The 16,345-nt window shown below is 33.2% G+C and overlaps 1 protein-coding gene across 5 annotated transcripts; it reads left to right on the forward strand.

Moving 5' to 3' along the window:
* Positions 1 to 3,398: 3,398 nt before the first annotated feature.
* Positions 3,399 to 10,379, forward strand: LOC114288808 (vacuolar cation/proton exchanger 3). 5 transcript variants are annotated; one of them, XM_028232399.2, is made up of 13 exons: positions 3,399 to 3,530; positions 3,825 to 3,906; positions 4,472 to 4,726; positions 4,834 to 4,901; positions 5,261 to 5,289; positions 6,310 to 6,506; positions 6,654 to 6,866; positions 7,489 to 7,623; positions 7,913 to 8,029; positions 8,113 to 8,166; positions 9,088 to 9,204; positions 9,423 to 9,519; positions 9,897 to 10,379. In XM_028232399.2, exons 2-13 carry the CDS (start codon positions 3,859 to 3,861, stop codon positions 9,914 to 9,916), a joined length of 1,350 nt encoding a protein of 449 aa, XP_028088200.2. In that variant the 5' UTR covers positions 3,399 to 3,530; positions 3,825 to 3,858; the 3' UTR covers positions 9,917 to 10,379. The 5 variants fall into 5 exon arrangements, with proteins under 5 accessions (XP_028088200.2, XP_082740160.1, XP_028088197.2 ...); XM_082884034.1 differs by having other exon boundaries at positions 3,457 to 3,530; positions 4,441 to 4,726; XM_028232396.2 differs by having other exon boundaries at positions 3,482 to 3,657; positions 4,441 to 4,726.
* The last annotated feature ends 5,966 nt before the right edge of the window (positions 10,380 to 16,345 follow it).

Raw genomic sequence — 16,345 nt, forward strand, 5'->3', positions numbered from 1 at the left:
ACATTGAATTTATAATTTTGACTCAATTTGGTCTAATTAGTATAATTGTTATTTTTTTTTATTATTGAAAATATACACATGAGTAGCATCTATTATACTTTTATAGACAAAATTATAAACTTGTTAAACTCAGTAAATTAATCTCAACCAAGTCAATAACTATTTTCTTTCAAAAAACTTAACTAACGTTAACAATTGGATCAAAATAATACAAAATTTAAAATTAAGGATCAAAATCAAACTAATTGAAATTATAGAGACCAAATTGACATAAGAGACAAAATGTGGGGGCTATCGATGTAATTAACTCTTCTTAAAATATGTCTAATAATATTGATTATATCAATATTAAAATATAGTTATATTTGAAAAACTATTTAAGACCAGATCAAACTAGAACCTATATAAAAAATTGATAGCTTATTAAAAATATTTAATAATTATAAATTTAAATTTGATCAATTTTTATTTAAATGTTTTCATAATAGAATTAGACTGTTTGATAATTATAATTTATAGTTCCAATTTTTCTTTGTATTTTTTTTTAAATATTTTAAAATTATATATAATTATAATTTCTTTTAAACTTTTCTTTTCAATCTCAAATTAGCTGTAACTTGAATTTGGTTAAAATTTATTTCTGCCTTTGCACCTACAAAAACTAACAATGAACATGAATTGTTTTTTTGAACATTGTAAAATATAAATAAAGAAATATATTATCAATAATAATAATAACAACAAAACATATTTTTATTTATCATGTGACGTTTCATCACTACATTAATAATAAAATTGATTACGATAATACAACAATAATATATCAGATGATAAGTAATATGTGATCATAATAATTTTTTATAGTTATGTAAAAGTACCCAAAATTATATATAAAACAATAATATATGATCAATATTCAATTTTTGTATAGTAAAATTCACACTTAATCTCAACCACACATTAATTTTCTAAATCAGTTTATCACCCAAACTATCTACTATTCTCTTTAGTAATATTCACCTTTTCAAAACCACCTAAAGAATACTCTGGCCGAGCTTATCATTACTCTTGTTGTTGTCATGCTCACCACCTCCACTAACCATTATACAACTCCAGTCTAGTTTTCTTATCTTTACAAATATAAAAAGACAATGTTGGAGAAATAAAAAGGTACCGTTAGAGTTTTAAAGAGTTAAAAATGAAAATTAAAAAAAAATGCTTGATTTTAGGTTTTCTTATTCTATATACAGGTGTTAATTTTTTTAAAAAAAAATCCATAAAATTATGGAACTGTATTCATTATTTAAAATTTTATTTATTGATGGGCAAGTCAATTAAATGTTTTTAATTCTTTACAAATAAAAAGATTTGAAAATTTTGTTTAAGAAATTAAAAAAAAAGGGCCAAATCATAAAGAATAATATAAGACGCCTTATTCTATAATTTAAAAAAAAAAAAACCTCTCATAACTATATTATCAATTTACATATATGAAAAGAAATACTAACAACAATATAAAAAATATACAAACATCCACCCAAAAAAATAAAAATAAAACTTCAAATCAACTCCTAAAACAAAGATAGTTAAACAAATATATATTTATCATCAATTTAGTTGGAAAAAAAAAATCGTATAGAGAAAAAAAAATACTCAAACGAAAATAAAAATTTATTAAAATAAAAAATAAAAATCACAAGCAAACAAACTTGAAATAAGTTTGACTATTGGCAAAGAGAGAAAATAACTTTTGCATTATTATATTTGGAGAGGAGTTGTTGGGCTAAAAAAAAATTCAAATATTGGGTATCCTAAAGGGAGAATTGTATTTAATTTTTAATTTGATTGGATTTATAAAGTTTTAGATTTATATTATTTTCGAAAAGGGTGATGGTAGGGTGCGGGTGACTTACCATATTATTTTGAATTTTGAAATTCAAAATCATAGATAATTAGTACCTTTATTGTTTCTTTAATTGAATTATTTTTTATCAATATTATTTTTGGAAAGAGTGAGGGCGACTTATCATATTATTTGAATTTTAATATTCAAAATCGTAAATAATTAGAGCTTTTTTTTTTTTTGACTTAAAGAGCTAACCAATGGATTTTTTTTTTATTTCTTTAAAAATTAACAAATTAACAAAATTAGTTTGAGAGTTTGGAGCTCCTACAATCAATGTTCTTAAAAATCCCATTTTCCTTATATATATAGATTTTATTTTTTGCGAAAAATAGTTATGAAGTTAAAAAATTATTTAAAATAAAATATGATTTTTAATAATGTAATTAAAAAAACATTCTAAGAAATATTAAATTTTTTCTATCTTATAAAAAAAGATTAAGAAATTATTAAAAAATCAATTATCAAAAGGAAAGATTAATAGTATATTTTTTGAGTTAGATTGTATTTTAATTTTTGTAATCTTAATTAGTAAATAATATATATATACATAATCAGAAAAAGGAGAAAATAAATATCACATGGATGATGTTAAAAACATTTGTTCTCTCTCTCTCTCTCTCTCTCTCTCTTCATATATATATATATATATATATATTGTAATGTTAGGTTTTATGAAAGAAATATTATGAAAAAGTTTCATAAAGTTTTAAGAAATAATCTAATATAAAGCAACTTACTTTAATGTTAGAGAGTTGTGTTACATTCTATGTTTAGTTTCTGTGTACATGAACTTACTCTTTGTCTTATAGTGCTCTATGAATAATCGGGAGTAAGTATATGTGATTGCATTAAGATACAATAAAACACCACAAACTAATCCAATAATAGAGAATCTTCATAAAACTTTTATGATATTTCTTTCATAAAATTTAGAATTACTCATATATATTTTGTGGAAAAACTATGATACACACTCCTCAAAGGGTATATATTATATACACGTTATAATTATAAAAGAAAATTGAATAATTTCATACTTTTTAAGTCATAACTATATAAAAAAAAAAAGAAGTCATAACCAAATACAAAAAAGTAATAATTAAATATGTTAAAATAATGTCATAATTAAAAAAAAGAAATTGATGATAATTAAAGAAGATAATGACGTAATTAAAAATATATATAATATGAGAATGTGTATAACAAAATTTTCATATACAAATGACATAATATAAAATCTTACTATTTTATTTTTGCCAAGACCATTCCATCGAGTCTTTAATTTCAATCTCTCTCCTCTTTATCTGTTCAGCATATAAACTATTTGTTGTAATAATATTAATAATTTTAGCAAAAAAGTGGTAATAGGATCGTTGAAAAAAAAAAATTATACTACGAATAACTCGAGTCCAATCCAAAGCACAAATCAAACTTTAAACGCAAGTCAGGCTTGACGGGCTTTAAACAACCTGGGTATACGATAATGGGCTTTGAGTTGGGCTTGGCACGGCCTCAACCCACTCAAGTTGCAGCCTACCAACCACGCATAACCACCTCCTCCGCGTACAGAGTACACCAAGTAAATTCCCCACAGTTTATGCACTCACTCCACCGAAAACGAAGGGTAAGGATCAAGAAAACCAACAAACAAACGAATCAAACAATCCTCACCTTTCTCTCTCTTCCATACCAGAATTAATCACATCACATGAGTCATCAGCACAACTATAACAATTGCCGGACTTTTTTGCTTAAATTTTCTTTGGAAATCTTGTTTTCTCTGTGAATTCTCTGCAATTCTATGTCCTTCAGCTAGATCTTCGATTGCTTTCACTAGGGTTATATATATATATATATATGTATATTTGATCTCTTTGATGTTCTCTTTCATCTTTGTTGTGAAATTGGGGCTCAGCAGTTATGCCCGTGTTCGGAGATGGAATCTTTAGTGGATGGCTAACAACAATTCACCAATGGCTGGAATCCCACCACATGTTGAAGTGAGTTCTCTCATTATTATTTTATAAATTCAATACTCCTTTTTGTGAATCGCATGCATCGATCAGATTTTCATTGATATTATGTTCCGTAGTATATAATTCATGTCATGGATTTGGAATGGAAAATCAAGTTAATTCAAATTTTGAACTCTCCAAATCCATTTCCAAAATGTGAATTTTATGCTGCCAAACACTGGTTTAGTGTCAATCAAAGAATGGGTTGGAAGACAATTCTAAGTATGAGAAGTTATTGATCACTCTTGCCACATAATCTTCACTGCAAATGTAAATTTCTCTGATAATTATAAAACAATGAGGAAAAAGAGGAATGGATTATTCAAGGTGGGGATAATGTGCATAGTGCATGCCATATCTGGTATATATGTTACATGAACTTTCCTCTTTGATGAGCATTGTAGCTTTTGTGACCTGCGACATTTTGTTGCTAGAGACCAAATATGAGGTTTTGAACCCATTGACTATGCTCATTAGTATGTTGGATGAGATTTTATATGTGTAGTCTGAAATACACAGGCCTTTGGTGGTAATGACATCGTTTTCACAGATGGGATCATTAGAGGAACATTCTGTGATTGATCTCGAGGATGAGTGCTTGATCAACCATGGGTCTATTGATGGGAGGACAAAACCTCCACAAAGATATAATTCTGTTGCTTTATGTTTGGAGGATTCTGGTTGGGAACATATATGGAAGATTGTGTTAAGCAGAACCAAGGTAGTATTCTTCTCAAACAAAATCAACTTACTGGTGCCTTGTGGGCCTTTAGCAATACTGGTTGATTTGTTTACTGGTCATCAGGTGAGTTTTACGCCTCTCTCTCTCTTAATTATTTTATTTTACTACATCTTTTTGGTCACTATCTAATTAAATGATTGTTCTCATTCATTACTTTAAATTGATTTCAGGGCTCGGTCTTCTTGCTAAGCTTGTTAGGCACCATCCCTTTGGCAGAGCGTTTGGGTTGGATTACAGAGTAATACTTAATGCATTTCCTCTATACCTAGTAATATCTATGTCCATGGACAACATGGTTATGAATGTCAGATACATCATACATGTCTAAAGTATCTGGTTTCATACACATGCTCAACTAGTGTGTCTAATGAGGAAAGAGCAGGCCACATTTTTGTTTGTTAAAGTGTTCCTGACTTGAATACTTTAAAAGACTAGTGGATTCTTTAAGAATTGGGTAAATTGATATTTCAGTTGTTCACATGAATAAATCACTTAGAACTGATGTCTTACTAAGTCCATGCAACAAAGATTTCTATTTACTCTTCCAGTAATGAAGATTGATGGGAACTAATATAGTTTAGCTTCCTTTCAATGCAGGCAGCTGGCTTTTTATACTGGACCTACGGGTATTTTTTTTTTCTTATTTTGATTATTACTCCTTTCTTATATATTCCCTGTTTAAATGCTTGTTAATATCATTTTTGTGTAAATATCTGCATTTGATGCTAGAAGCTGCGCAAGATATAAACAACAAATTAATTTTTTTTTTGAACTGTTATACTTTGTGTTGATATAATATTTATTGTCAAAATCTGTAAGCACTGCTGTTTTCCCTTTACTTTTCCATATTTATCATCTGCTTCTGTATATATCTTTTTTGGGCTTATGTTCATGGTCTAAGGTCAACATTATTTGTTGGTGTCAATATAAATTGAATAAAAGAAGTGCAAAAGAACTAAAAACACAACACTTCAGAATAATAGATTGCGTAAACTCTAAACCTTGGTACACATTATAGGGTAAGCAAAGTTAATTTTTACACACTATCTTGTTATCGTATTATGCTACTGGCATATTGTTTATGACTTTGACAGTTAATTCCATCTAAATGAGTAAAAAAGAACATTGAAAACTAAACATTAGCTCATTGTTGAGTGTTGACTATAAAAGTTTGTCATGAGAATTATTGGTCAATTCCTTTTTGCTTGATACAGCAAGATCTAAGTGAATTTTGTGAGAAATAATTTTAACAAAATTATACTACTTAATGGCAATGAAGGAGACACAACTCTGAGGTTTTCATGTATGAATCCCTTGAACTGTGTCATTTGAATCATAAAATTGTTAGAAATTGATTCTATTGTCTTTTGGATTTGTAAAATTTTCCAATTGCCTCAGTATAATGCAGCCTAACTCCTTGCTGTAGCAAAAACTCAGTAAAACTATGGAAGTACAGAATTTTTTTGGAAAACTCTACATGTTTAGAATTGTCTTGGTTCCTAATGACCATATACAGTTTGGCTTTTACAATTTCAATACTGTGGTAGTAGCATTGCTAATAGTTAGTTTGTTCCTTTCACATTTTTGTGACTTTGATCATTGTTGCTTCTAGGGTAATTTGTAATGGCCTTGGTTTGAACTTACAGTTGGGGGCCTTTTAAATGCTACTTTTGGAAATGCAACAGAACTGATAATATCAATTCATGCAATGAAAAGTGGCTTGTTACGTGTTGTCCAGCAGTCATTACTGGGCTCAATTCTGTCAAACATGTTGCTGGTGCTTGGATCTGCATTTTTCATTGGAGGAATTTCTCATTCTAATAAGCAACAAGTGTTCAACAAGGTAGGCTAATTTTGATTCCCATCATCGTTTGTTCTTTCTTTCTTTTTTTTTTTTTTCTGAAAAAGGCTGGTGTATAGCTTAGTTTTCATTTTCCATGTCTTATTATCTTTGATGGACTAAATATTAGTGTTCAAATCCTGTTGGCAGGCAAATGCTGAGATGAATTCAGGATTGCTCTTGATGGCAGTTATGGGCCTGATGTTCCCAGCTGTGCTTCACGTTACACACACTGAGTTGCATTATGGGAAGTCAGAGTTGGCCCTTTCAAGGTTCAGCAGCTGTGTTATGCTTGTGGCATATGCTGCCTATCTTTTTTTTCAGCTAAAGAGCCAGAGGAATCTCTATGGCACTATTAATGAGGTTGGAGTCATTCGACCTTTGATGCTTTCCTGAAACACAGACATGCATTTCTTATGTTTCAGACATCAAATATATTAATCTGTTGGTATCAAATACTTGTTCAATCTAGAGTTTGGTCTGACTATAATTATGACTATTAGATGTTTCAATCACAAGATTCTCTCTCTCTGTCTCTCTCTCTCAATGAAGATTATTGAGCATGTTTGTTATGATGAAGAGGAGGAGAACCTTTACAAGCTTCCCCTCTTTTATTACCTTAGCAGAGGGTTGCTTTTCCTAGTTGCTTCTCGCTTCCTAATTTTGCCCCTCCAATTTTTGAAACCTTACATATCAGTTCCACTTTGCCAGTTGCTCTTGCACTTGATTTAGCAACCATGCTCTCATAGGCAAGTTGCTAAGGTGAAGTAGGGACTGTGACAGATAAAAATAACTTGACTGATGAGTTTTATTCATTGTCTCAATACTTCTAAAACCTGCACTACCTTTTTCCTTTCTTTCTCTGTGCATCTCTGCATCTCATGCAACACATGGCATAAAATAGGGAACTCTCCTACAGTTCTTTTCTTACTACATTTTCTGTTTTGTTATGAATGATTTAGTCTGATAAATGGCTTAAAATCAGGAAGAAAGTCAGGCTGATGGTAGCTTGGTTGATGAAGAAGCTCCTGAGATCACCAAATGGGAATCAATAATATGGCTTTTTATATTGACTATGTGGATTTCATTCCTCTCAGAATACTTAGTTAATGCCATAGAGGTACTCTTGCTTTCTTAATCTAATTCTATAGTTATTTACCATTCTCAATGTTGCAGAGTATTATTATCATCAGGAATGGTAGTGCCTTTAAGCAGTAGCTCTTTTTTAGTTCCTCCAATGACGATGCCTTCACATATTCATCTACCTTGCATCTCTCTCTCATATGCATCTGTCTTTGGTATGTTGAATTGCACAAAAAGTTTTTGCATGACAAAGAGGAAGAGAATCCTTTAGTTGTATTTATATTTTTGTGAACCTTCTTTTATACCAACATATGGTTATGTTTCAGGGTGCATCTGTTACATTGAATATTCCAGTTGCATTTATAAGTGTCATCTTGCTCCCAATTGTTGGAAATGCAGCAGAGCATGCAAGTGCTATTATGTTTGCCGTGAAAGACAAGCTTGTAAGTGTTTTTCTGTTGGGCTTCTCCTTCTGGTAACCAATATGTGTGACTACAAATTGTACTCTTACTAAATCTCCATGTAGGACATATCTTTGGGAGTGGCAATAGGATCATCAACGCAGATATCCATGTTTGGGGTAGGTATTAAATATTTTATGGCTCTATCTAGCTCTTGTTGAATTGCACATGCCTCTGCGTGTGCTTCTTGAGTCTGATTATACCTGATTCTAATTGTACATTTAGAATTAGAGCTGCTTTCTTGGTATTATATTCTCCTTTCTTATTCTGGTTTGAAGGCATTGCCGAAATTATGTACAAATTGAAATATAATAGGAGAAAGTAGAGTGGCACTTTTGGATTTTGGAATAACAAGTGATATTGGAGGTGCCACTTAGGTTAACTAATGAAGTCTTTTGGAGGTTGTACATCAAGGGTTGGGAAGGGTTGGGGGCTTGGGGTCAGGGAGGGTTTGGGCATGTGAGATGGATAGCGCCATCTTCATTTTTGTATATACCTTGGACCAAGACAGAAAAGACTGTGTGCTGTTTGTGCAGAGCATGGTGACAAGCTAGAACTTATTCATCTACATCTGTTTGTTCTCATCTTTCACTCTTTTTCATGATGTTCTTTATCACTGAAGATGCTGATAGAAGTGCACCATTTGTTTCCATTGTGAAAAAACTGGGAGCAATAAAGCATTCTTAACAATTGGTTAAATGGGCACGGCTTGAGTTTCTTGTTGATTTGCTTATCTTTGTAGCTCATAACAAATTCTGAGATAGCTGAGAACTACTTGTGCCATTGTAATTGCTTCCATCGCTTTGTCAATGCCATGCTATAGACTAGGGTATGAAATATCATGCTTTTGTTAATAAAGAAATCCACCATTTAATACCATATAACTCGCATATCCTTTCAAAGGTTTTTCTGGATATATATACATATTATATTAAATTCATTATTCAAATAATGTGTTTATGTTGTTTATGTTTTTGTTCTTTGGGTGAATTACCTCTTAACTCACCTCTTAACTCCTTTTTTTATTGTGTTGCACACAGATTCCGTTTTGTGTGGTTTATGGATGGTTCTTAGGGCATCCTATGGACTTAGATTTTCAACTTTTTGAGACAGCAACCCTTTTCATGACAGTTTTAGTTGTAGCCTTCATGCTGCAGGTTTGTCCATTGACAAAGATATATTTTCCTTATTTTCCATTACTGCCCTTTCTTTTGTTTATTTATTTATTTTTTGCTTTTTAATTGTGATAAAGTTTCTATTTAATTTTAAATAATTTTAGGTAAAGAATAATTTTTCAATATCATTTTTCTGAAGCATTTGGACGCCTCATCTTTTTCATGGTTCATGCAATAGCCATTCTTCATTGTGCTTGCAGGAGGGGACTTCTAATTACTTCAAGGGACTAATGCTCCTCCTCTGCTATATGATAGTTGCTGCAAGTTTCTTTGTACATATAGATCCGGAATCCATACGTGAGTTTCTACCCCTTTTCCCTGTCCAGTGGACAAATGAGAGCATGAAAAGTTCATTGAATTTGAGACATTTTGAACTTTTGGCTTTTATAGTTTTTTAGTTTTATTTTTATTATAGCTTTGATTGCCTGCATTTATGTGTTTAACTTTTCAAGTTTGTGAAACTTTTTGGAATATTATCCACTTTGCTTTTTATTGCTCATTTCATGGGATCCCCTTAGAGGAATATCCAATTATTGAAATCCCCTTGTTTCCGTTAATACTATACCTCCAGATGACTTTCTCATTCACATCTATACTTTGAGTTTGAGGTTCTTCCATTAATTTTTTACTTATGATGTTTGAAAGCATGACACACTCAACATGTCATTTTTCAGGGGATAAGCCCAAAACATAGATGAGAAAGTGCAGAGAATTTATGAAGTGGACCAGCTGAAGCACCAAGTCTGGGATTGTGTCTATGCAAGAGATGAGCCCTTAGAAAACTCGTTGAATTGAGGACCTCCGGTATTTCACTGTATAGTATCAGAAATCGATCCACGCCTTTTGTCAGTCCAATTTCTACGAAGGCATTGTCAGTGCACTTTTTTGTTGAGGCAGCCAGCGGTCGGTTTCGTGGTCGGAACAAATATGGTTGTATATAGTTGATAGTGTTCATATTGATTTAGTAGTAGTGAAAGTCAATGATACATGAAAAAAATGCAACATACATTCACTTCTCTTGTCAACACTAGTCTTATACCATAGGTGTAAGTATGCCATTTCGTCATGTCAGGTATGCTTCTTTTTTTTCATCCTTCTGTATTGAGTTCTGCCTCATGTTCTGTTTTGTTCTTTTTATATCTATACTATTATATAAAGTAGAGAATGCATGTTGGTGTGAACGCGAAACAAAGTTGTGACACTATTAAAAAATAAATAAATTTCATTTGTGAACAACTTTTGCCCTTGTATAAATATGAGGGTAATTATGTAAATCTTCCAACACAATTGCTTCAAATTTTAGGAATTTTTAAACTGAAGAAAACACTCTTTATTCAACTATGGATATGCACAAATAGTCTGCCAATTATGGATACTCAAACTATAAATAGGAATACATAACAATCAAAAATAAATAAATGCAGTCTTGTTATGGAGTTATAAATGTCAAACTAATCTAATTTTTTTATGAATAATTTATTTGATAAGTTTTACAATATAAATTATTCGAATTATGAACATAGACTCAGGACAAACTCATTTCTTGAAAACTCCCTCGCCAAATAGAATATTTATAATTAAAGTGAAACACTTTCATGAATTTGAAATCAACTCTTTAGTCTTTTCAATGTATACATTCACACTTACAAATTACAAAATCCAAAAATGTGTTTGGGGCTCCCGACAGTGTTATCCAAACTTGGTGAATGCAAGGTTTACAAATGAGAGTTTGGGTCATACCTCAAAAAAGGTGGACCCCAACATAAGCTTCATATGAAAGAAGCAAACGGAGTGTAACTTCCTCCAAAACCAACTACACTTCTTTTGAAGTTTCAATGTGGAGAAACAAAGAGGAAAACAGGGTAAACAAGTCAACCGTCAAAGCAAGAAAACTTGAGCATTCACTCTTCTGAACAGTCTCTCTGATATCAAAGAGTCTATAACTGTATGTCGAAATTGATATATATTTTGATACTGTTGTCCTGATAGATGGCAAGTTACCTTGATATAGTGGGGGTGGTGGTGGTAGTACTGAAACGGATGAAGCTACCTTCTATCTCTGCATGATTGTTATGTCGGTGTCGATTGTATCAATGATCATCTTTGCTTTTGGTTTGTCTGATCGCTAACAACATGACTAGGCAATGACACTGCTGCTGTGAGCGGGCGTGATGGGGGTGGGGGTGTGGGTGGTGGTTGTGGTTGTGGTTGTGATGGAGTTTCAAGAAGTGCTTTCTTGTTTATTTGTTTGTTTGTTTGTTTGTTTGTTTGTTTTTATTTATTTATTTATGTTTTTAGCAAATTTCATCTCTCTTATAATATGTTGTAAACTAAATAAATGTTGGAACTCAATTCCTCCTTATGTTTCAATGTATATTGTCTGTTGGAATATCCATATTGCCAAATGGAGGGTTCTATCCAATTCAATTTGGAATCGATAATTTGAATCGTTTAATATGTAAAACTTGTTAAGTATTTTATTTCTGTAAAAAATACTTTGATCAGATATCGATATCTACTTGATCAGATTACATTTGTGTCTACGGTAAGTTTGATTTTTAAAATAAATTGTTGACATAATTATTATCTGAATCAAGTATTTATCAATATCTGATCAAGTATTTATCAATATCTGATCAATATGATTTTTTGTAGAGATGAAATACTCGACGAGCTTTATATAGTGAACGGTTCAAATCATCAATGCAGGCTCCGTGGTGAGTCCATGGAAGCCCAACAACACCCTCTAATTGGAAAATCTAATTGGAGAGGAGCTTGCTCCTTAACGAATAATTCTTGTAAATTTATTTGATGCAGGAAATAAAAATGATAAAGAAGTCATTGAGTAGATTGGTTGTTAATGGGTCGTTGAACACACCAAAATTAAATACTAAACTATACCAAATTCTATCAGAATAATGGCAAGTCTAGGTATCGATCCACATGGATTATTGTGAAATTAAACTAATTTAATTGTTAAATTCCTAAATTAATTTTGATAAAAAGATTGAATGATCATAACCTAATTTAATAACAAATAAATTAAACTAAGGAATTAAATTATCAATAATAAATGAAATTGGATTTACTAAATTGGGGAAAAATCCTAGGGTAGAGAATTCACCACTAACCACATAATTAGGGTTTCCAATTGAAATTAATTATGCTATGGTTTGAACGAATTAATGCTTCACAACTACAAGCTCAAAGCATTTAACAAGAAGATCATCACATTCAATGTACGAGCACGAACCATCTCAAGTAATACAAATCGTTCACTCTAAACTAGGGTAGTGATACGACTCGTTCCTCGTAGCATGGTTCGTCCCATACCTTGAATGTGAAGGAATAGAAAACTCATGTATGGATAATATTCAACAATCACAGAAAGTCAAATATTTGAAAAGATAATGAAAATTATATATAAGGAATTTCTAAAACACCATACAATAGTTCAAACCTTTACATAATATAAAATCAAAAAAAGAAAAACCTATTACATGGCTAGGGTTTCTTCAAAACCCTAGACAAGGAGACTAGCCACTCATGGAGGAGTGGGAGGAGGTAGATGGAGAAGGAACAACCATGGGAGACATATTTGAAGCTTCTTGTTTCTTCCTCTTTTGCAAACCCTAGCCTCCTTCTTTAGATCAAAACAATTTCAGAACCCTAATCCAGTCTTTTTCTTCTCTTTTTATCCTTCCAATCTCGTCCAAACAGGTTTAAAACGTCGGTTTGACTTTCCCAGAAAAAGTCAACGCACGTGCGGAAAAAGTCAACGCACGTGCGGGAAAGTCAACTCTGCCCAAATTTTGGCTTTTTGCTCATTTTATGCTCCGACGATGTACAACCTAATTGACACTCAACACACATAAAATATACAGTTTGACCAACAAGTGAAGTTAAGAGATTCTAATTAACGGCCTCAATGATGTACATTTCGGCCTTAATCACATCCCTCAACTTACTACTTGCTAGTCCTCAAGCAAGTAAAATAAAATAAAATTAAACAAAATCTATCTATTTCCTCTTTCGTGGGAAAACGGTTGCATTTAGCATATGCAACAAGCCTTTAAACCACAAGGTGACCCCAGGTGGACGAGTAAAGTCTCGTGAGGGTTTCCAGAAATGATACCCACAAACATTAACATATTCATATATACTCAACAACAAATGACCACACTACTCCATCTAACAATCAACTTATGTGCCACTACAGTGTGATATTTAGACATCATGAGTCATTAAAGGCACAGTGGACAAGCATGAAGGAACCTATTGAGTCAAAACCACAATTCAGTTCATACAAAAGTAAAGTTTCCTATACTTGTGCATGCTAGTAGACAAGTCATGAGTACCCTCGGTGTAAAGTGCAATCTCCATATTAGTTAACTATCCACTATAATAGCCCAGTATAACTTATAATAACACCCAACATATACAGAAAAACTAACCTGTTGCAGCCAAGATTCTCAAAGTTCTTTTTTTGATTTTATATTATGTAAAGGTTTGAACCATTGTATGGTGGTTTAGAAATTCCTTATATATAATTTTCATTATCTTTTCAAATATTTGACTTTCTGTGATTGTTGAATATTATCCTGTAACAGCGCCCGCGTGGGGCCTCGTGCTACAGTTCGGACTCGATTTGTGTCACGGTTCTTAATCTGAACCAAAGAGTCCAAATCTGGCAAATCGTTTTGAGAAACAGATTTTTGAAAAAGTAGTGCCAAACATGGACTGCTTTGCTAGATACAGAGTCGCCACCTAAATATTTTAAAATGGGGAAATTTAGGAAACCCTGACTCGGTGCCGAAGGCCACACGTCCGTCATCACCGGAGTTGTCTCGGCTCGGGAGCTTGGGTACGATCGGGGAAGGTCAGCTATGAGCACCCCCTTTCGCCCGGTCCGAAGACCGGCCTCTACTAACCGTGATATCCGTTTTTGAAAACGCTATGTGTTCTTATTCCATTTATTAGCCTAGAATTACTATGTTATGCGCACAGCAAACAAGTATAGACTAGATTGCCTAATTTGGAAATAAACATTGCATATCCGTTTGGTTTGAAAATGCTTTGGAATTTGCTACTCGCAAGTAGGCTAAAATACGGATTTCAACGAGTTTTTCCAACTCAAACAATCCGGCCTTCACCCACAGGCATTCAAAACAGTTTAACACATAAGCATCTAGCCACATGTTAAGCATGCTGTCATGGTAACATTCACACTCATGCGATATGCTAAAGCGGAAATACTTACATAGTACTCCGTGCCAAAACAAAGAACTTGTTAGCAAACATGCATGATCCAAGTCCATGTGAAGTGCCTAATGCATCGCATACAAAATGTCGCTAAGATAAGCTCGGCTAATCCTAGACATGTCATGTGAAAATGCACAATTAACACATATTCAGTTCGGAATTGAAGTACTGATGCAGTTAGCGTGATGTACCGAGCCTAATGCATGTAATACAAATGCATGGATGCACACATGTATAGCATAAGGTATGCTAAATTAAACGTGCCCTAATACTAACCATTAAAGCGGGTAAGTAAAAGGGAAGAAAGACGTGAGGTTGGAAGACATACACACACTCACGCACACTTATTACAGATTTGCCCTCGCTCGGAGGGACCGAATAAATATTACAAATTAATTAACTACGCAAGCTAATTAAATATTACAAATTAATTAATTAACAAATTAACTAATTTAGGAAAACAGTAAAACGTCTCGAGAAGCGCGCCGCCATGCGCAAGCTGCCTCTGTTTTCCTCCCTTTCCTCCTCTGGAGGTTGTCAAAACCTCAGGACTACATCCTTGGACAGAGGGGATCATCACCGGCTAGATGAAATTTCCACCGGCAGTGTTGTATGGCCATCGGCACAAAGTTGAAGCTGTCGGCAGAGAAAATAGTGCCGGTCGGCACATTACACTGCCGGTCGGCAGAGTATTCCTGCAGAACCTGCAACTCACAGCAACAGAGGGCAAAACAAGGCATGGCAGCACAATTCAAAGCATGTATGCACCAACCATGTCTCTTATCATTGTAATGACTCAAAGGGACATGTGCCTCGGTTCTCGGACCACCAATCACGCATTTCCATGCATGATGGCCCAAGGAACCAAGTATGCAACTTTGATATCAAATGCATGCAAACCAATCAAACAAATTAGGCCCTATTCCTATCACTAATTCAAGGAACAAGGCATGCATGCAAAATGCAATGCAACCTAGGCATACAAGCTAGGAATGCAACATGGCATGGCAATTAACTCATGCAAGCATACAAGCATGCATATGGCAATGCAAACTAATGCTAAGATGGTCTTATACATGAATTAGGCAGCTCTAAAAAGGCCTAAAACAGTAGCCAAAAGTGCTAAAGAGTGAGGGCTAAATGGCATACACACACACATGTACATAAGGGCCAACACTTAAGCACAAAATGAGCAACATTCAAGCACACTTGAAAGGAGGAATCATGGACTAATTAGCATGCAACATGAACCCTAAAATCATGTTATAAAATGATGCCAAATCAAGTTATAAATCAAGCCAAAACATGCAAAGAGTAGTCCAAGTGTTCAAGGCAAATCAATAATGCATTGAACTACACTTATCATGACCAAACATGGCATGCAATCATCAACCAAAAACAGAGTTTTGGGGCATCAATACAAGACCCAAGGACCACTTAGATGGCATCTAAATGACTCCAAAACAAAGGCATGCACAAACACCATAACATGTAGCATTGCAACACATGCTTTCAAAGCATTAAAGAGACATGCAAGGCAATCCAACAAGCATGGAAATGGGACTGAAATAGCATGTAGGATGATTCCAAATCACCAAAACAATGCAAAGATGGCATGCTACACATGCACATACTCAAGGCCAACAAGCCCAAATACAAAGGAGCTATATAATGCATGCAAAGATCAACCCAAACGACTATGGACAGAGCTAAAACATGGCAAAATAAGCACATAAACTTCACAAATGCAAGCCTAAAACATGCTCCAACAAAGGCTAACAACCTAGAACATGTTAAGGCACAAATAAGGCATTACATGGCAACTATGCTAAACATGCATGAAGTTCCAAAACCAACTTGA

The sequence above is a fragment of the Camellia sinensis genome, chromosome 8, assembly GCF_055761805.1.
Source record: "Camellia sinensis isolate YWXY chromosome 8, ASM5576180v1, whole genome shotgun sequence".
NCBI lineage: Eukaryota > Viridiplantae > Streptophyta > Magnoliopsida > Ericales > Theaceae > Camellia > Camellia sinensis.

What these genes read in the sequence shown, in the direction of transcription:
- LOC114288808 (XM_028232396.2), top strand. Translation starts at nt 3,615, where the DNA reads ATGAGTCATCAGCACAACTATAACAATTGCCGGACTTTTTTGC. An exon ending in GAATCCCACCACATGTTGAA is followed by an intron (nt 3,907 to 4,440) that starts GTGAGTTCTCTC and finishes TGAAATACACAG; the next exon opens with GCCTTTGGTGGTAATGACAT. An exon ending in TCTATGGCACTATTAATGAG is followed by an intron (nt 6,867 to 7,488) that starts GTTGGAGTCATT and finishes GCTTAAAATCAG; the next exon opens with GAAGAAAGTCAGGCTGATGG.